Genomic DNA, 22433 nt, shown 5'->3' with positions numbered 1-22433 from the left:
AAATCATCTCTATCAGATGAATACTTGAGTTCCTCAGAATTCATAGTGAATTAGAAATATGCTCTGATGTGTGGCTTGGAACATCTAGATACAGAGGAGCTTCCAGAATAGAAGTCTGAATGATTGGACTAAGCTTTATAGCTTAAAACCACAACTATCCCACCTGATCATTTTCCCACTCTGAAAACCTTGACTTTCCAATTAATCAAGCAGTCCAATTATCTCCTTATTCCGAGGAGAACTCTGTGTCTAAAGAAAAAGCTTACTCTAAAGAAATACTATTTTTCACTTGGGTGAATGTTCAATATAAAATCAGGGTTATTCTTTAACTTTGTAGTTTTTAGTTATAAAGCCAGAGAAGTTGAGCCTTAGCTTATATAAGATCAAGCTTATATAAGCTGATCAAGGGAAACTGATCAAAGGAAAGAGAGTTCATGAGTGTGGTCTAATACTGTCATTTCTTTACCTTTTCTCCAGATTCAGAGGACCAGGATGTGACAATAAAATCATTGGCAGCTCTAGAAGCAACTGCACCAATCCAGCCTATACCAGTGGTTCAAAAAGAGACCCTGATGTATCCCAGGGGTCTCCTGCCTCCACCTTCTAAGAAACCTTGTATGCAGAACCCTCCATCTCCTTTGGGGCTAATTGAAGCACCTGAGCATGCTGCTAATAGTGCTTCTGTGAATGCCATTTCCCTTACATCTGGTGTTGCAAAAAGCCTGCATACATGGTCACTGCCCAATGAGTGTGAGAAAGCTCCATTTGCCATAATGGAGCCTGCAGGCATGTCAGCTCTGAATGGGGACTGCCTCATGCAGCCAAGCCGGACTTGTTTGGGCTGCTTCATGGAATCCAAGGATGCAGTAGATCCTGAGCCTGGGATCAGTCTGAAAGTTGGTGATCTAAATAAGGATTATGAAACCTGTGCAGTTTCTGATATAGGGATTCAGTGTATTAATGCTGGAGAAAACATGAAATATGGAGAGCAGCTGCTCTCAGACCAGCTCCTAGGCTTTCCTCTGCACAAATCAAGGTCAGGAGAAAAACGGGAAGCTGAGAAGTCTGACATCGACTTGGAGGATCCAGCTCAGAAAAGTTATTATGAGGCATTACTGTTAGACAAGTGTAATACGGAAGAGGCTTTGCTGGCAAATTCCAATCAAGATTGGGGTTACTTTGAGACTTTCATTAGTGAGAGTAAGATTGAACTACTTGACCTCTGTTCCAAAAATGAGCTGTCTGTCAACTTATTCTCTGAAGAAGATGTGGATAACTACATGTTCGATGATGATGAGTCAACACTGGGCAGTGATGTCTGTTCCTTGAAAATTCGATATGAGTCCTTCCAAGACAATGTTAGAGACAAGACCACCCTTCTAATGCAGGAGGATGCCCAATTCAACTTTTTCCCCAGTGTCTTTACTACCTGTCCCAAGCGAGAGTCTAAGAGTGGGGTCCTGAAGCAGAACAGTGATCTTTCCCAGTTCAAGGTCCCTGATGTGAATATCATCTGGGGGGAGGAGGATAAAAACTTGGACAAGAAGAAAGGCAAAGAAGAGGGACAGGAAGACAAGGGTATAGGGAAAAAGGATGAAAAGGATAATGGAGAAAAATCCGCCTTAAATAAACCATGCAGTGGGACTGAAGTAGGGCAATTTAAGAATCCAAAGCACAGCCATCTTGCCAATTCCTTGGAGGCATCAGGGAATTTCAGTGATGACAGTTCCTTCATTGAGGTCTCTTATGATGCCATGGGGGAGATCAAGGACTGTAGCCGCTATATGGCTCGGGACACTAATTCTGGCAGCACCTCCTCCCAGCAGAACTATGGGCTGCGAGCCAAGAGAAAAGTCAGGTACAGTGAAGATTATCTATATGATGTTGACTCACTAGAAGGTGAAAAAGTAAATGAGAGGAAGGAATGGCTGCCAGGTGGTTCCAAAGAGGAAGATGATGATGAATGGTGTCCCAAAAAGAGAAGAAAAGTAACCCGTAAGGAGCCTCCTGTTATTATCAAATATATCATCATCAATCGCTTTAAAGGTGAGAAAAATATGCTGGTGAAGTTGGGTAGGGTAGATTCCAGTGAGACAACAGTTAATTTAAGTGAGAATCAGCTCAATAAATATGCCAAGCTGGCCCCCTTGAAGGGCTTCTGGCAGAAGAAGAAAAAACAAAGAAACAGCAACACCGACTCCAACAAGATACCCTTATGCCAAAAGCAAAACTTTGAAACAGGTAGCTTTGAGGTGTCATTCCTGCCACCTGCTCGCAAACGAAAATCTAAACTTGGCAATAGGCACAGGATTCAAAGAATCCCATCTGTGGAAACTCCAGCAAGTGGTAAGCAGATTTCATTCTGTAGTGATCAGAGGCAAGGTAGTACTCGTAAAGAAGATGGAGGCCTGAAAGGTACAGTGAAGTCAGCACCTTTAGCTGCCCCCAGCTGCACAAGTGGATCACATTTAAATGATGTGACAGGCCCTGACTCAGTGAAAGTCAAAGCCCAAGATGCAGGATTTAAGGGACCAGAGAGGAAAGTGCTCAACAAAATCAAATTTAAAAGTGAAGCCAGGTTAAAATCCAAGAAAATCAAAGTTGGACAAGAAAACAAGCCAATTGTTCAAATCAGCCCTCTTTTGGAAGATCAACCCTCTACAGCTGATTTAAAGAATGAAGATATTCCTGGGACCTCAGACAGTTCTCATCTATCTGAATTTCATGAGGCAAAGGTTGTTAAGAATTCTCCTTTCTTACCAACCACCTGCTCTTCTGAAATGCCTTTATCATCTGCTAATGTTGCCACCAATATACCTGTTATCCCTGGAGGGTATCTGCAGACATTGTTAGATGCTTCTGATTTGTCAAATAATACTGGTATGTCATACTTTGCTCACCATTCTCCAGAGCGACATGAAGGCAGCCTCACTCAAACAGAAAAATCTTTTGTGCCTCTCCAGCCTGCCCAGGACTGTGTGCTTTCCTCACCCTCTGAGTCTGAGCTGCAGCAATCATCCCAAAACTTCAAAATAGAATCAAGCAACTATGGAAATATGTGGCCCAACAAGCCTACTTCTGGCCCCCAGGAATTCGTGGGTGAAGTCTCAAGGGAGATAGCTCCAACCCAATCTAATGAATTTGGAGTCTCCCAAGTAGTCTCCATGGAAAATAACCTCACAGCTACAACATACAATCGAACCTGCCTCAATAGTGGTGGCAGTAATTGCAACAAGGTCCTGTATGCTTCTGTGCAAGACACCCAACTCCCATCTGATGACTCTTATCAATTATGTCACTTTAGTAATGGAGAGATATGCTTTCCTTTCCAGCAGGGCCCAGCCAATATGGATGATGACCGGCTCTTTAGCTTTGATTCAATGGCCCCACTCTCTGTCAACTCAAGCAATTATTGCTCCTTAAGCTTGAAATCCTGTGAAAAAGATGGTGATGATGATATTACTGATGACTTCCTGGCCCACTGCAGCCCCAAGCTGGTGATCCAGCAGAGCACTGATGAGATAACACCATTAAAGGAGTCCACTGACCTCCTGGATATCTCCAACTTCACTCCTGACAAATTCCGCCACTCATCTCTCTCAGAGATGTCTCCACCTGATACCCCCAGTCTTTCACCTCAAATTACCAGATGTGAGAGTATCAAGACACTAGGAACACTGAAGGGGTTCCAAGAGGGTGTCCCAGGACCATTGAGCAATATGGAGAAAATCAAGTGGGACTGCAGTACCCTTTCACGGCAGGTCCAAGTGGATGATGGATTTACTTTAAATAACCATCAGTTTCAGTTCCATATGTTCAATGATGAGGATTCTGTCAGCTTGCTCCAAAAAACTCCTTGCCTATCAACACTTAATGATCCATCTGGTCAAATGAGTACTAACAACAAAGTATCAAAAGCAAGAAAGAAAAGTTCACCCAACAAGAGTGGGGCTATGAACCAGAGTTCTTCTCAGAAAAACACCAGGAAAAAATCTCTCAAAGCCAACAACAAAGGGATTGAAAAGCCACCTGGCAAAACCTCCCGCCAGACCCCTAAGTCAACAAAGAAAGGGAAATATATGGCTGCAATCAATGGAGAGAAAATGCAAATTGGCATTGGCCGTGGGGGAGGCCAAATCAACAACATATCTTCCACAGGGAAGACATTGGCTGAATGTATCCAACATGGTAGCCCTGTGGCCTCCATGAAGATGCCAAGTCAAAAGGGACTTTCTGGAGATTGGACTTTGGGGAAAGAGAGTAGCCCTGTCTGGAGTGACCTGAACATGGGAACCAACACCAATAACCTCCTTGATGATGATCAACGGGAATTTCAGGAGCCTTCCTATATCTTGTCCAACATTGCCTCTGGTATGGCAGATGTACAGAGATTCATGATGGCCTCCATAGAGCCCCTTTGGGAACCCATGGAGCACCATGGAGACCCCAACATATTTTACTCCCCAGAGTCTAATAGCCTAAAATTAAAAACCCTCAAAATATTGGCTGGGACACCACAGGAATCTAAGAAAAAGGTCAACAGTGGGTCGCCAGGAGCCATTAAGAATCACAGGTCCATCAAGGGTGTGAGTAAAAGCAATGGGAAAGCAGCGATAGGTGATCCTGGTCGTGCAAACATGCATGGTTATGAGGACTCTCGCTCTGCCTTCTTTGATAAAAAGTATAATAACCCGAGCACTTTAGGCAATAATGGACCAACACACAAAAAATTATATCGTCACAAATCCAGCTCCAAGGCCCTGAGAGATGAGAAGTGTAAGGGAAAGTGCATGGAGCGAGAACAGGTCCACAAGGATGAGGCTGGGACAGCTTCTTTTGAAAAACTGAGGTAATACTGCACCAGAATGGCTGAGATGGTGTACCCTTAGCTTTCCTACTACCTGCTAAGCCCACAGTCCCTCATTTTTTCCTTCTTGAAAGCAAAAGTTTGCATGAAAGAAACTGTCCCATTCCCTTCTTTTTCAAATTAAAAAGAAAAAAAGTGCATGAAAATCCCTATACCTTTAAGCCACCCCCAAAATTGGGCAATTTTGTTGTGGCTTAGCTAGGGATAAACTCTAACAAGTCTACTTTTTCTGCGATTCAGCATTAGTTTTTACTAATTGAGAAAATAGAACTAAAATATGCTCTTGAATGATTTTGGGAAGGGAAGGGCTTTGCAGGAAAAAAACATTTTGAACAACAGAATCAAAAAGTTATATAGACAAAAGGGCAAGATCATTTAAGCAAAAAGAGCATAATGTGGAAAACAAAACCTCATCGTGTGGCTATTAGGAGTGCTTTCTAGTGCCCCCATATCTATATCTCTTTCTGCATCATACAGCATTTAGTATGATGTAAACAAATTTAGGTTGTATGATCCCTTTTGGGGACATACACTAAAGCTAACTAAGGTGGCATAAATTGTTTGGTTTTTCTGCAGGGATTCCGACTACAATCTCCTAAAAGCAGAAACAGCATTTTGGGTTTTACCTGTGTTTGAAGAAGAAACTCACATTTTCCAGAAAGACATTTGATGTTTGTGTTTTATTTCTTTCAAAATATGCCTTGTGGTATGTATGTTGACATGTAAGTGCTTAAAGAAAAGAATTTTGAAGTGTGGGAATAAGTCTTTGGAAGCAAACTTTTAATCTAATGTTCTATGTAAAAGACTTCAAAAGTCATACAGTTGCACAAGTAGTTTATGCACTATTTACCCAAGGAAGAAAAGGAAAACATTGTGCCAAACTACAAACAAGTGACTGTATTGTATATATTTTTACTTCTATAGCAACATTTGGTTGTGAGTATTTGGGGATCTTGTCCCTGTTGATTTATTAGAAACATTCCAGTGATTCTTGCTATTAACCACCCCCACTTATGTGGATAGCACCTATAGATCACAGTGGAAAATTATGTTGTGTTACACAATTTACCAAAACTTAAATGATACTGTTTGAAATGTGCCAAATTTCCTTACCTCATCTCACAGATTCACCCCACAGTTTAAAGCTCCTTAACGGATATATATATATATATATATATATATATATATATAACACACACACACATTATTTTGAAATTTTAAACTCTGCTGTCCTGTGTGGAAACATAAACAATTAAATAAGGCACAATAAAGTTTTGTTTGTTCCATTGTCTAACAGTTCAATTGTTGAGAAAGTCTGGAAGTCACAACAGCTAAGTCCATCAGGGACCTACTATATGCATTTACAGAACCTTTTACAAGGAAGCAAAACAGCTGCTTTAAAGTTTGTTTTCTAAAAGCAAAATCTGTAGCTGAAAATTATTTAAAGTGCAAAGTTATATTGCTGATACTTTATATCTCAGTTTTATATATTTTATAATAGTCTGGGATAAATTATAAAATAGCTATAAAATCAACACTAATGACAAATGAAGTACATAGATTGCTTTTATTTAAGTAGTTTCATAAATGTTTTGTCAAAAGTGCATTCATATCATGGCTTTATTGTTCTTTCAATGTTTAATCTTGCAATGCCAATGTCACTTAAAGAAAATGTTAAGGCATCTCAGTTCAACTCCTATGAGTTATGTACACATATTAGCTAAGCTGAACAATTTGTGGTAACAACTAATCAGGGCCATACATACTTAGTCTGAGGATGACTAGTATTTGATGCCAAACACTAAACTTAAATTGCAATTTTATATACATTTTTGAAATCACATTTTTATTCTGCCCTTCCCCCTTTTGTCTTTAAAGTTCACAGCTTCAACACTGCTAGTGTTGCTTTTTCTTCCCCTTTATTCACCACTTGACTTCTAACATTTGATCTATTTTCCTTGCACAGTTGAAGGCCTGTGTGTCTGATGACTGATGCATTATGGCACAGATGAGATAATGGATGTAAAAGCGCTTTGTAGATCATAAAGTGCTATACAGATATAGGGGATTAATATTATTAATGTTGTTGGTTGTTGTCGTTGTTACTCTTACTATTCTTACTAATACTGTTACTAACTTATTAACTTGTGAATATATAGGCTGTGGGTGGGAGGGTGGAGAATAAGTGGGTGGGGGAAAGGGAGATTTTAAAAAAAAAAGGAAGATGTTTCAAAAGGAAAAATTTAAGCAAAATATAAACCTACCTAGTCATTGCCACCTAAATATATTCACAAACAGAAAAGCAACATTTGAAAGTAGTCAGAGAGAAATGGAAGGAAGCCTGTCACATATATAAGTTCATACACTTCCCAGTCCATGATTCCTTTCACCAGCCTGCTCTACTACTTATAACTAGGTAGTAAAATGAACAAGCCTGTGTTCTTGATGGTGTGATTGTGTGTGTCTGTGGGAATGAGTGGGTGAGGAGCATTTTGTGAGGTTGCTTCAGGCCTATTCCTAGGCTTTGATGCTTGTGTGTGGTGAGTCTTCGAAAATTACTTAATGGAAAGGCACGAGATGAAACATGTCTCCTACTCTACAGCTGCCATCCAGAATGGAAAACAATCAGACTGGAACATTTTCTTCTATTTCTCCACTCTGATAGCTAGCTGTTTATGCTTAATGCTATGCCTGGTTCTTAGGAACTAGATTTTGTTTTATTTTGTTTGTTTATTCAGTTTTGCAGCTACTTTAGGTTTGGAATCACCAACTCTACTTGTATTATGATCCCCAAAACTCCAGACCTCAAAGTCACTTACAGGAATGGAGTGCTCTCTATGTAATCAAAAGGTGGCAATTAAAGAAATAAAGAAAATGTTCCATGGATACAATGTGCTTTATAAAAAATTATGGGAGAAGTTGTCCCAGTTTTTCTCAGTTCAGCTTTGGAAAATGGGGTGGGGGTGGGGTAGAAGGACAACCTGAAACTTTCAGAAACAGTTTCCTTGTCAGAACTTGTTAGCACAAGTCCTTTGGAATGGATACTTTCAGTTGCTCCTATGGAGCCCATTAGGGACCAGTTCTAGGGCATGGTTCATCCCTTTCTCCAAAGAGAATTGACATGTTAAAGTACCAGTTTTAATTGCCTACTACAGTACATTATATGTTTTTTACATATGTGTCAGTGACTTGTAATCAATTGCTTTCTACTAAAACATAACAAGAAACTAAATTTGATTAATGAATAATAGGACAATGCAGAAGATGATTATTCTCTTAATTTCACTTAATATCCTCTCAGTACATTGTGTTCTGAGTGTTTTAGTTTTTATGGATTTTTTGGTCCTGTCACTGCTCATATTTTTTTTCTTCCTGTCACAACATAGTAGGCCTGGCTTTTTGGAGACCCCTTATTCAACCATCTGCCTTAGTGGAGTGAGGACCACTGATACAAAAATAGTGTTTTGCCCTATCACTGACATTTTGAGTCAGATATATGGAATTTTCCTTGTTCTGAAATTTCTGATTGCCACTCCCTTCTAACATCTCTCTGAGACACTGTTTCCTATTAATGCTTCCTCAACAGAATCCCATTTATTATTTATTTTCCTGGAGATGGTATTCTCCATTATTCTTCTTATTTAATTTCAGTCCTTGATCTTGGAATTTTTCTTCTTTTATAATCTTATACTCCACCTCCTCAAAGTGTCAGAGTTTAAGAACCTTAGCCAAGCTACTTCTAGAATTTCAGAGGGCAACCTTCTCACCCTTAATTACCTTTAATTATCTTGGCTACTTTCAATGCACACACACACACACAGAGAAAGAGAGAGAGAGAGAGACTGAGAGAGAGGGAGAGAGAAAATAATATCACATTACTAAGGAAAGTTGGAAACTCCTTTTCCTTGGAAGTCTGTAAAAATATGTCCGATCCCCTTTCTGCCCTGGTTAGGTGCTAGACTATGTGGAGAGGGTGCTGAAATAGTAGCCTTGACCAAGGTTCTTTGAGACTTCGGGGGTTATGTTTGGGCTGTGATAACTGGCTTAAACCAATGGCCTCTCCAGCGTCTCATATACCAGCTTCCTCATATATGCTGCTTCCTCTCAGCTTTCTCTTCTGACTTATTATTCTGTGCAATTATGTGTTAAGGCCTTACCTTCTCCTAAATCTTTTCAAACCTCCTGCACTACCTTGACCATCACTTCTTTAGCCATCTCCCTGAAGTCTTTGGTGCTAGGTGGGCTTTTGTGACAACTTTCACCTTCTCTGAACTTTTTCCTTGCTGAGATGCATCTGTATGTGTGCAGGGGGGAGGGAGGGACAGGGAAGGGGTTGAGCATGTATGTAAGAGAGAAGCATAAAGGAAGCTTTAAAAGCTGTAAACAGCTCTGGTTAGCATCCTATGTCCTGTTATGTGAGGTTCTGCAGTTCTAGTGAATTTCTGTTTTAGTGGGTCCTGATGAGCATTTATTGCCTAAAGGAGAAAAACCATATCCAAGGACCTTTTAAACAAGCTTGCTCTTACCAAGTTGAACCAGTCTGATGCAGATCTGCCACATCTTCAATTTACAGATGCTCTCAGAACAGTTCCAAGAATTGAAGAGAGCTGAGTTTCTGTCCTGAAGAGGAGAATGGAGCACTAGCTAGTCCTAACTAGTGCTAGAACTATAAATGTTTGTTTTCTCCTGGATTATTAAGAAGTTATCTAATTTCTGGAGTTTTATTTTTATTTAGGATTTTTAAATGATAGCTTATTATAGGAATATGTCCTTTTATGAAATAAAATTAATATGAGATTTATTTTCTAATCATAAAATTCACCAAGCCCACCAGTATGTTTAGAAGGTTTAGTACCAAAACCAAACATTTTAGTAACTAGGGATAAATAGGAATCTTGTCAACACAATGTAGGCCAGGGATTTTTGTAAAGGTTTCTCAAGGACCCAAATAAGGGGGAAAAATTTAGCTGTGCTTTTTAACTTGGGAAACACTGTCATCAACTTGAAGGTCCTCAGCCAGCATGGGATTATTTTGATGGCAGTACGCAGGCTACACTTCAAGGCACATTTTTTACTCAGAGCATTAAACAGTAGCTACAGTCATGAAGCAGAGCTCCCATTGCAGCTACATGATACTTGAGATGTACTCTTCATTTAGAATCATAACTAAGAGATGAAACATTGGAGAAGGACAATGTAAAGGAAAGAAGCTTAGTACAAATTGTATGGTGTGAATGAGGCTTTAAAAATCAGTATTTGGGTAAGTAGAAAAGAAATAGTCGACATAAAATGGAAAGGATGTCTCTCCATCTATCAGGCTCAGTGGTTTCTGAGTCTTAGACATCCCCTTCAGAAAGAAGAAAGAAGATGTTTAAATCACTCTGCTTCTGTCAGAGATACCTGGTTTTACAGCACAAAAGAAAAGGCTTAGAATAAAAACTAGAAGAGGGCTTTTGGTTTTGACTCCCAGTGAGGAGGGTAGAAAGCTTAAAATGCTCTACTGGGATACCTGTAGCACTGACTAGAGTTTGCTGCCTACAGTTTTGAATGTACTAGTCCTTAATTTAATTTCCATAAAACTGAATGCACCTCTTTGGTAAAATACTGATTTATGGTGCTAAAGAAACTATTATCTCCATTGTTGTCCTCTCCCAAGCCCTTTAAACATTTAAGGAAATTCAAAATAAACATGTTAGAGGCCCTTTTTATGAATGTAACTTAAGTTTCTGTTTGACATGTGACACTGCAACTTTAAAATGTTAGGAAATTGTTTGCCTTTTCTTTTCAGAGTTAAGCTTTATAAATAATCTGTAGAGTCAATTGAAGTATAAAGCCTAAGGATCACTCTTAAGACGCCTACAAAATCTTGTATATTTTTAAGTGTGCCAATTTGTAACATATTTTGTAAGTGTATATTTTTCTTAGAAAAGTGCTGTGAAGTGTCTGTATGTGAGAGTTTTCCTTTTTCTGCACCACTGGGTGCTAATAAAAGGATATTTACTTCAAAGTTTCTGGTTTTAGAAACCATAATACAAAGAAAAAATACACTTTTGTTGGGAATTTTGTAACACAAAACATGTTGTGAAAGAGTGTAGTGATCTTGTGCAAATGAAAATGAACATTTGTGAGCTTCTTGCTGTTTTATAGATTTTCTTGTAAATTATTCTTGTAACACCTCTGGTTTTGTTGTTCTTGTTGCAAAGGTTTTAAATATTTGTGACTGAGTGTATGGTGAAACTGTCATAATGTACCTAGCTGAGTTTTGTTATTGTTTATGGAATAAATAAAAAGAAAAGTTTAAAAATACTGCTTTGGAATCATATGTAACAAATCAAACCATTTTTAAATAAATTCTATGTCCCAAATAAAAAATTCTTCATTGTCTAGAAATTGATGGATCTAGACAGTATTATGCTATGTGAAGTCAGTCAGTCAGAGAAAGACAAATACCATATGATTTCACTCATATGTGGAATTTTAGAAACAAAGCAAATGAACAAAGGGGGAAGAAAAGAGAGAGAGAGAAAAAAAGAGATAGGGGCAAACTAAGAAACAGACTCTTAACTATAGAGAAAAACTAATGTTTACCAGAGGTTAAGTGGGTGGGGGGATGGGTTAAATAGGTGATGGGGATTAAGGAGTTAACTTGTTGTGATGAGCACTGGGTGATGTATGGAAGTGTTGAATCACTATATTGTACATCTGAAACTAATATTACACTGTATGTTAACTAACTGGAATTTAAATAAAAACTTAAAAAAAAACGTTCTTTGTTGTCTAGAACAGTGTTTCTCAAACTATCTGTGGTGAGGGACCGATTTTTTTCTCTGTCCATCACAAACTGATACTATTAGAAAACACAATAGGAATAAATTTCTTTAAAATTGAAATGGGAAAAAATGATATACAAAATAAAAACCCTAATGTATTTGATTCAACATGCAATATTACATTTCAAAACAAACATAACGAGGAAAAAAGAAAGAATTGCAAAGACTTGGTACTCTATTTAAGACAAGTCCATTGATCCATGTTAAATTACCATAGAAAGTTCTAACCCTGCCTTGAGTAACACTTTGAGTAGGAGCAACAGCATTACTATTATCTGGAAACTTGTTAGGAATGCTGTATGCCAGGCCCTACACCAGTTCTACTGAATCAGAATCTGAATTTTAACAAGATTCCTAGATAATTTGTGAGCATGTTAAAGTTTGAGAAACACTGGGCTAGATTTTTTTGCATAGGATTCTTCTGCCCCTCAAACTGGGGAATCATTTTCTAGTATGTCCCATCTTCAAAGACCTGAGAAAAAATGGTGTCCTTGTATTGTGGTTTAGATGGATTTTGCAGAGACGTAGTCCTCTCAAAGTGTTAAAAGTTGTTTATTGAAAGTAATAAATGCTAATTTGCTTGGTACCCCCAAAATGTCAGATTTTCCATAAATCTCTACAATTCCTGCATCATTTACCACCCACCCAAAGACCCTGTCTCCTTTAATCAGTACTTGCCCAAGCTCTATCCCCACTGGGCTCAGTATTTTAAAATCTGGTATATATAGAAAAACTGGATTTTGCTCCCAAGTGCCCAGATCATGTGAACCACCCATCAGAGCCTGGAGCCCTGGTCATTGTGGCATACATAAGCCAACAGTCACTTCCTTGTTTTATAAATATCACTACTCAAAGAAACTGAAAAATCTGTATGAGAGAGTAGCCTTCTATTCTCACTGAATGATCTCATTCACTTCCACCACTTCAACTACCACCTAGATATTGAGAATCTCTCCTGAGTCCCTAGCCTATATTTCCAGTTATAGGCTGGCTATCTCCACTTGGACATTCTTCAAGTTCCTCAGACTTACCTATTCAAGATCATTTCATAATCCCTTTACCCTCTGAGTGTGATTTAACTCAGTGAATGATGCTGCCATTCATCCAATTAGTGACCCAAGCCAGAGACTAAGGTTCATCAACAACTCCTTTCTCTCCATTTGCTCATTTAATTGGTGCTTCTCAGTTCTCCTGCCTTTCTACCCCCATTGGCACTGCATTAATTTAACAGTTCATGGTACTTCACATGGACTATTGCAACACTGTCCTAATTCAGCGATTTCTAGGCTTGGTTTTCATATCCTGGAAAGTTTCAATAAAGAGAAAGAAATGGAGAGGGGAGTCTCTATAGAATTGTCAACTTTTTATTTTGTTTAATGAAGTCATTTCAAAAAACTATGAAAAAACTATTACTAATTCCACAGAAGATCATTTTAATACCAAAATACAATGAGACAGTGCTTTATTAAATACACAGTGTTGTCTTTTTTTGAAGATTTTTTTTGCCTTAGTATCATTTTATTTTTTCTTTTCCCTTTAAAAAAAATAATGCCATTTTAGACAAGGAACAGAGCAGTTGGAACTAGGGAAATTTTAGGAGAGTTGAATGTACCAAAGCAAAGATCACTCTATGAGAGTACTCTCCGTGAATAAAATGCAGAATATGCAAATTTGAATATCATTGGCAGTTTGGAACCAGACTGAATACTAGTATAAGTCAAAGTTTTCTCTTTCATGTTTAAAGATCTGAACTTGTTTTCCTTCAAATGTACATTTTTTTAAAAAGACACCAAAAATTCTCTTTAATACAATCTCATTAGTTTGACACTTAGCTAAGCAACTCTGCTTAGGTCACTAGTGTCTTCTATAGAACTTCAATTAATGAAAGTATGGTGGCTTTGCAACAAATAATTTGAAACTTGGGTGAGTTATGAATTTGCAAAAACCTCTCTTTTCCTGGGTGTGACAATGTGTGCTCCTTCCTGGTATACTTGCTGTACTCAATAGAATCTGTCAAAAGGCTGCTAAAGATTTTTTTATTTATTCATTTGATACAGAGAGAGAGCATGAGTAGGGAGAGAGGCAGAGGGAGAAGGAGAAGCAGACTCTCTACTGATCCAGGAGTCTGAGACCAATACAGGACTTGATCCCAGGATCTGGAGATCATAACCTGAGCCAAAGGCAGATGCTTAACCATCTGAGCCACCCAGGCACCCCTGCACTATATTGTCTTTTTCTCTTCATCATGGACGATAAGAGACTCAAGCCAAGCTTCAAACCCTTACTTTAAACAGTAAAAAGAAGTGTTGAATTTCAGGGCTAGAGGAGTGGGGGAGGACAAAGAATGATAGGCAGAGCAGCTAAAACCCTCAGGATTGGACCCGTCTAATGCTCTGAGGCTTTCTCCCAATTTCTATGACTTCCTATGTGATGGAGATAACCAATGTATATTCTTCACACTGTGCATGATTCAGAAGTATATTCTGGTGAACATGGCCCTAAAAAAGATTTTCTTGAACTAAAGTAATGGTAGGGTTGGAATAGATGAGTGGTTCCATTCTTTTCCCAGTGGTCTTATATCCCTTTTTTTCTTTCTTGGCCAAAGTTGAGAAAGTACCAGGGTTTATGGTGAAGATGATAGGTCCTTTGTCTAAAGACATTTGACCTGTCTTGTAACTGAGCTTTTGATGGGCTTAGAGGAAGAGTGATTATGACATTGTTTTAACATGGTATTCTATTTGAAGTAATTAGAGTTGTGGTTATTAAACCTTTCAGGTTACATAGCACTTTGATAATCTAATGAAATCAATGGGCCTTTACCCCAGGAAAATGAACATACTCAAATTTTTAAATAAAATTTTGGAGGATTCACAAATTAGGAAATTCTGTACTGAGGGCATCAATTTCCCAAAACATCTTCCCCACATCATAGTGGAGTTTCTTAGTCTATCTCCTCTTCTCCACTGACCCAAGATAATACTATCATTTATTTATTGTTTACTCTGTGCCATGCACTTTACATTAATTATTATTTCTCACAACCATCTTGCAAGGGAAGTAGTTTCCCTATTATACATTTAAGTAAATCGGGACACAGGTGAAATAAACTTTCTTAAGAACACACAACCAATAATTTTCAAAGACCTTCACCAGAGCTGACTGTCAGGCTTGCCCCATCAAAAGCCCATGTCTCTAACTCAAGACATTTATTTCTAGCATAAACCGTATTGTCTATGTCACTTCAAAAATAAGATGATAAATATTAATACTGGCATTATCCATTATCAATAAATATTTGATTCTGTATCAGGTATTGTACTAGATGCTAAGAAAATAAAAAATAAGTAAAGCACATAACTCCTCTTTAGGAGCCCAGAGATAAAACATGGAGGTAAAATTAAATAATTGAAATAGAAAAATATTAACTGATCAATTTAAGTAGAATAATTACATGTAAAGTAACTAATGATTTATTGTTCATAAGTACTTGAAAAGAAAAAACTTCCATCTACTGTTATGAAGGAACTAATATCACAAATAAGTAAAGCACATAACTCCTCTTTAGGAGCCCAGAGATAAAACACAGAGGTAAAATTAAATAATTGAAATAGAAAAATATTAACTGATCAATTTAAGTTGAATAATTACATGTAAAGTAACTAATGATTTATTGTTCATAAGTACTTGAAAAGAAAAAACTTCCATCTACTGTTATGAAGGAACTAATATCACAAAATACCTCTCCCAACAACCAATTTCTCATCTTCTACCCTTTCCCTATTATGGAATCAGAGTTGAGTGTGAGCCTTGATCCACCACTTACTAGCTACATGATTTGGGACAAATTAATATATCTGTATCCCAGAGTCTCTGCCCCCAAAACCCTAGCATAACAAGACTATTGCTCCCATAGTCTTCTTTTGAAGATTACACTTGTGAATTCAGCACCACATGGGCAGCTGGGTAATACTTACTAGCACTTGCTATTGTTTAACAGACTTGAACATCATTTTCCTAATAGTGCTTATGTTGATTCCTTAGAAATCACTCAAGCTCCATACCCTCAAGCATTTGGGTTTTTTTCATTAGGCTACAAATTAAGAAAATGTGTAAACTTGTAGTTTAAAGAGTCTTATCTTTATTTGAAGAAAGATGCCATTTTAAAGATAAAATTAAGGGCTTCTAGGTGGCTCAGTCTGTTAAGCACCTGCCTTCAGCTCAGATCATGATCCCAGGGTTCTGGGATCAAGCCCTGCATCAGGTTCCCTATTCGGCAGGAAGCCTGCTTTTCTCTCTCCCTCTGCCTGCAGCTCCCACTGCTGTGCTCTCTCTCTCTCTCTCTCTCTCTCTCTCTGTCAAATAAATAAAATCTTTAAAAAAAAGATAAAATTAAAAGTCATCATATTTAACATAATATGTTTACTATTGCATATAATACATACAATGATATGCATAATAGTTTCATTAATAGATTTAATTTATTATCAGTGGAAGAGTGAGGTAGTTAAAGGTCACAAATTATTAATCAAGATACCTGGGTTCTATTCCTAGCTTTGCCACTAAATTGGTTATAAAAACTTGGACAAATCATCTCCCTTCTGGGCCTCAATTTCCCCATCTGGAAAATAGTTTAACATATAAGAGCATGGAGTGTGAAGTACACTGCCTTGGAATAAATCCAAGCTTCCCCTCCTGCTAACAATAAGACCTACCTCAATTTTGCCATCAGTAGAATGAGAATAATTATGGTACCATTCTCATAGAACTTGAAGGAGAATTAAAGGAGATAATGCATATAAAACATTTAAAATAGTGGCTGAAGGGAGGAGTCAAGACGGCGGAGAAGTAGCAGGCTGAGACTACTTCAGCTAGCCGGAGATCAGCTAGATAGCTTATCTAAAGATTGCAAACACCTGAAAATCCATCGGCAGATCGAAGAGAAGAACAGCAATTCTGGAAACAGAAAAACAACCACTTTCTGAAAGGTAGGACCGGCGGAGAAGTGAATCCAAAGCGACGGGAACATAGACCCCGGGGGGAGGGGCCGGCTCCCGGCAAGCGGTGGAGCAACGGCGTACAAAATCGGGACTTTTAAAAGTCTGTTCCGCTGAGGGACATCGCTCCAGAGGCTAAACCGGGGCGAAGCCCACACGGGGTCAGCGTGGCCTCAGGTCCCGCAGGGTCACAGAAGGATCGGGGGTGTCTGAGTGTCGCAGAGCTTGCGGGTATTGGAACGGGAAAGCCGGCTACAGAGACAGAGCCGACAGTAAGATCACAGCTCGGTGTTACCTTGAACCGGTCGCAGGCTCGGTGAGCTCGGAGCGCGGCCGGAGGTCAGGCAGACGGGAGTAACTGGGCGCTGTTCTCTGAGGGCGAACTGAGGAGTGGGGCCCTGGGCTCTCGGCTCCTCCGGGCCGGAGACCAGGAGGCCGCCATTTGTATTCCCGTCCTCCGGAACTCTACGGAAAGCGCTCAGGGAACAAAAGCTCCTGAAAGCAAACCCGAGCAGATTACTCACCCCGGCCCCTGTTAAGGGCGGTGCAATTCCGCCTGGGGCAAAGACCCTTGAGAACCACTACAACAGGCCCCTCCCCCAGAAGATCAACAAGAAATCCAGCCGAGACCAGGTTCACCTACCAAGGAGTGCGGTTTCAATACCAAGGAGAGCAGCAGAATTCCAGAGGAGGAGAAAGCAAAGCACGGAACTCATGGCTTTTTCAGTGTGATTTTTTTTAGTCTTGCAGTTAATTTAATTTTATTCTTTTACATTTTTTGTTTTTTTTTCTCGCCTTCTGGTTAAAGTTTTTGTTTAACTTTGACCTTTTTCTTTCTTAACTTTTTTAAACTAGTTTATCTAATATATATATTTTTTCTTTTTTATATTTTTCTTATTTGTTTTCTTTTTTTTAATTGTTTTCTTTTCTTTTTTTTTCTTTTTTTTCTTTTTTTTTCTTTCTTCCTTTTTGAACCTCTTTTTATCCCCTTTCTCCCCCCTCACGATTTGGGATCTCTTCTAATTTGGTTAAAGCATATTTTCCTGGGGTTGTTGCCACCCTTTTAGTATTTTACTTGCTCCTTCATATACTCTTAGCTGGACAAAATGACAAGACGGAAAAATTCAACACAAAAAAAAGAACAAGAGGCAGTACCGAAGGTGAGGGACCTAATCAATACAGACATTGGTAATATGTCAGATCTAGAGTTCAGAATGACAATTCTCAAGGTTCTAGCCGGGCTGGAAAAAGGCATGGAAGATATTAGAGAAACCCTCTCGAGAGATATAAAAGTCCTTTCTGGAGAAATAAAAGAACTAAACTCTAACCAAGTTGAAATCAAAAAAGCTATTAATGAGGTGCAATCAAAAATGGAGGCTCTCACTGCTAGGATAAATGAGGCAGAAGAAAGAATTAGTGATATAGAAGACCAAATGACAGAGAATAAAGAAGCTGAGCAAAAGAGGGACAAAGAGCTACTGGACCACGAGGGGAGAATTCGAGAGATAAGTGACACCATAAGACAAAACAACATTAGAATAATTGGGATTGCAGAAGAAGAAGAAAGAGAGAGGGGAGCAGAAGGTATACTGGAGAGAATTATTGGGGAGAATTTCCCCAATATGGCAAAGGGAACGAGCATCAAAATTCGGGAGGTTCAGAGAACACCCCTCAAAATCAATAAGAATAGGCCCACACCCCGTCACCTAATAGTAAAATTTACAAGTCTCAGTGACAAAGAGAAAATCCTGAAAGCAGCCCGGGAAAAGAAGTCTGTAACATACAATGGTAAAAATATTAGATTGGCAGCTGACTTATCCACAGAGACCTGGCAGGCCAGAGAGAGCTGGCATGATATTTTCAGAGCACTAAACGAGAAAAACATGCAGCCAAGAATACTATATCCAGCTAGGCTATCATTGAAAATAGAAGGAGAGATTAAAAGCTTCCAGGACAAACAAAAACTGAAAGAATTTGCAAACACCAACCAGCTCTACAGGAAATATTGAAAGGGTCCTCTAAGCAATGAGAGAGCCTACAAGTGGTAGATCAGAAAGGAACAGAGACCATATACAGTAACAGTCACCTTACAGGCAATACAATGGCACTAAATTCATATCTCTCAATAGTTACCCTGAATGTTAATGGGCTAAATGCCCCAGTCAAAAGACACAGGGTATCAGAATGGATAAAAAAACAAAACCCATCTATATGTTGCCTCCAAGAAACTCATTTTAAGCCCGAAGACACCTCCAGATTTAAAGTGAGGGGGTGGAAAAGAATTTACCATGCTAATGGACATCAGAAGAAAGCAGGAGTGGCAATCCTTATATCAGATCAATTAGATTTTAAGCCAAAGACTATAATAAGAGATGCGGAAGGACACTATATCATACTCAAAGGGTCTGTCCAACAAGAAGATTTAACAATTTTAAATATCTATGCCCCCAACGTGGGAGCAGCCAACTATATAAACCAATTAATAACAAAATCAAAGAAACACATCAACAATAATACAATAATAGTAGGGGACTTTAACACTCCCCTCACTGAAATGGACAGATCATCCAAGCAAAAGATCAGCAAGGAAATAAAGGCCTTAAACGACACACTGGACCAGATGGACATCACAGATATATTCAGAACATTGCATCCCAAAGCAACAGAATACACATTCTTCTCTAGTGCACATGGAACATTCTCCAGAATAGATCACATCCTCGGGCCTAAATCAGGACTCAACCGGTATCAAAAGATTGGGATCATTCCCTGCATATTTTCAGACCACAATTCTCTGAAGCTAGAACTCAACCACAAAAGGAAGTTTGGAAAGAACCCAAATACATGGAGACTAAACAGCATCCTTCTAAAGAATGAATGGGTCATCCGGGAAATTAAAGAAGAATTGAAAAATAATCATGGAAACAAATGATAATGAAAATACAACGGTCCAAAATCTGTGGGACACAACAAAGGCAGTCCTGAGAGGAAAATATATAGCAGTACAAGCCTTTCTCAAGAAACAAGAAAGGTCTCAGGTACACAACCTAACCCTACACCTAAAGGAGCTGGAGAAAGAACAAGGAAGAAACCCTAAGCCCAGCAGGAGAAGAGAAATCATAAAGATCAGAGCAGAAATCAATGAAATAGAAACCAAAAAAACCAATAGAACAAATCAACAAAACTAGGAGCTGGTTCTTTGAAAGAATTAATAAAATTGATAAACCCCTGGCCCGACTTATCAAAAAGAAAAGAGAAAGGACCCAAATAAATAAAATCATGAATGAAAGAGGAGAGATCACAACTAACACCAAAGAAATACAAACTATTAAAGGAACATACTATGAGCAACTCTACGCCAATAAATTGGACAATCTGGAAGAAATGGATGCATTCCTAGAAACATATAAACTACCACAACTGAACCAGGAAGAAATAGAAAGCCTGAACAGACCCATAACTAGTAAGGAGATTGAAACAGTCATTAAAAATCTCCAAACAAACAAAAGCCTAGGGCCAGACGGCTTCCCGGGGGAATTCTACCAAATATTTAAAGAAGAACTAATTCCTATTCTCCTGAAACTGTTCCAAAATATAGAAATGGAAGGAAAACTTCCAAACTCATTTTATGAGGCCAGCATCACCTTGATCCCAAAACCAGACAAGGATCCCATCAAAAAAGAGAGCCATAGACCAATATCCTTGATGAACACAGATGCGAAAATACTCAACAAAATACTAGCCAATAGGATTCAACAGTACATTAAAAGGATTATTCACCACGACCAAGTGGGATTTATTCCAGGGCTGCAAGGTTGGTTCAACATCCGCAAATCAGTCAATGTGATACAACACATCAATAAAAGAAAGAACAAGAACCATATGATACTCTCAATAGATGCTGAAAAAGCATTTGACAAAGTACAACATCCCTTCCTGATCAAAACTCTTCAAAGTGTAGGGATAGAGGGCACATACCTCAATATCATCAAAGCCATCTATGAAAAACCCACCGCAAATATCATTCTCAATGAAGAAAAACTGAAAGCTTTTCCGCTAAGGTCAGGAACATGGCAGGGATGTCCATGATCACCACTGCTATTCAACATAGTACTAGAGGTCCTAGCCTCAGCAATCAGACAACAAAAGGAAATTAAAGGCATCCAAATCGGCAAAGAAGAAGTCAAATTATCACTCTTCGCAGATGATATGATACTATATGTGGAAAACCCAAAAGACTCCACTCCAAAACTGCTAGAACTTATACAGGAATTCAGTAAAGTGTCAGGATATAAAATCAATGCACAGAAATCAGTTGCATTTCTCTACACCAACAGCAAGACAGAAGAAAGAGAAATTAAGGAGTCAATCCCATTTACAATTGCACCCAAAACCATAAGATACCTAGGAATAAACCTAACCAAAGAGGCACAGAATCTATACTCAGAAAACTATAAAGTACTCATGAAAGAAATTGAGGAAGACACAAAGAAATGGAAAAATGTTCCATGCTCCTGGATTGGAAGAATAAATATTGTGAAAATGTCTATGCTACCTAAAGCAATCTACACATTTAATGCAATTCCTATCAAAGTACCATCCATCTTTTTCAAGGAAATGGAACAAATAATGCTAAAATTTATATGGAACCAGAAAAGACCTCGAATAGCCAAAGGGATATTGAAAAAGAAAGCCAACGTTGGTGGCATCTCAATTCTGGACTTCAAGCTCTATTACAAAGCTGTCATCATCAAGACAGCATGGTACTGGCACAAAAACCGACACATAGATCAATGGAACAGAATAGAGAGCCCAGAAATAGACCCTCAACTCTACAGTCAACTAATCTTCGACAAAGCAGAAAAGAATGTGCAATGGAAAAAAGACAGCCTCTTCAATAAATGGTGCTGGGAAAATTGGACAGCCACATGCAGAAAAATGAAATTGGACCATTTCCTTACACCACACACAAAAATAGACTCAAAATGGATGAAGGACCTCAATGTGCGAAAGGAATCCATCAGAATCCTTGAGGAGAACACAGGCAGCAACCTCTTCGACCTCAGCCGCAGCAACATCTTCCTAGGAACAACGCAAAAGGCAAGGGAAGCAAGGGCAAAAATGAACTATTGGGATTTCATCAAGATCAAAAGCTTTTGCACAGCAAAGGAAACAGTTAACAAAATCAAAAGACAACTGACAGAATGGGAGAAGATATTTGCAAACGACATATCAGATAAAGGACTAGTGTCCAGAATCTATAAAGAACTTAGCAAACTCAACACCCAAAGAACAAATAATCTAATCAAGAAATGGGCAGAGGACATGAACAGACATTTCTGCGAAGATGACATCCAGATGGCCAACAACACATGAAAAAGTGCTCCATATCACTCGGCATCAGGGAAATACAAATCAAAACCACAATGAGATATCACCTCACACCAGTCAGAATGGCTAAAATAAACAAGTCAGGAAATGACAGATGCTGGCGAGGATGCGGAAAAGGGGAACCTTCCTACACTGTTGGTGGGAATGCAAGCTGGTGCAGCCACTCTGGAAAACAGCATGGAGGTTCCTCAAAATGTTGAAAATAGAACTGCCCTATGACCCAGCAATTGCACTATTGGGTATTTACCCTAAAGATACAAACGTAGTGATCCAAAGGGGCACGTGCACCCGAATGTTTGTAGTAGCAATGTCCACAATAGCCAAACTATGGAAAGAACCTAGATGTCCATC

General features: G+C 38.8%; 1 protein-coding gene across 5 annotated transcripts in view; it reads left to right on the top strand.

Moving 5' to 3' along the window:
- NEXMIF (neurite extension and migration factor) overlaps positions 1–11248 on the top strand; it is a 188738-nt gene extending 177490 nt beyond the window's left edge. For all 5 annotated transcript variants that reach the window (XM_032329586.1, XM_032329589.1, XM_032329588.1 and 2 more), the window contains 2 exons: positions 478–4849; positions 5444–11248. In XM_032329586.1, the coding sequence (XP_032185477.1) occupies positions 478–4849; positions 5444–5537 (4466 nt within the window). In that variant the 3' untranslated portion in view covers positions 5538–11248. The remainder of the gene's footprint in view (positions 1–477; positions 4850–5443) is intronic.
- Positions 11249–22433: the final 11185 nt, after the last annotated feature.

This window comes from Mustela erminea, chromosome X (assembly GCF_009829155.1).
Source record: "Mustela erminea isolate mMusErm1 chromosome X, mMusErm1.Pri, whole genome shotgun sequence".
NCBI lineage: Eukaryota > Metazoa > Chordata > Mammalia > Carnivora > Mustelidae > Mustela > Mustela erminea.
The sequence above is the reverse complement of the archived record's forward strand: the minus strand, read 5'-3'. Positions and strand labels throughout refer to the sequence as shown.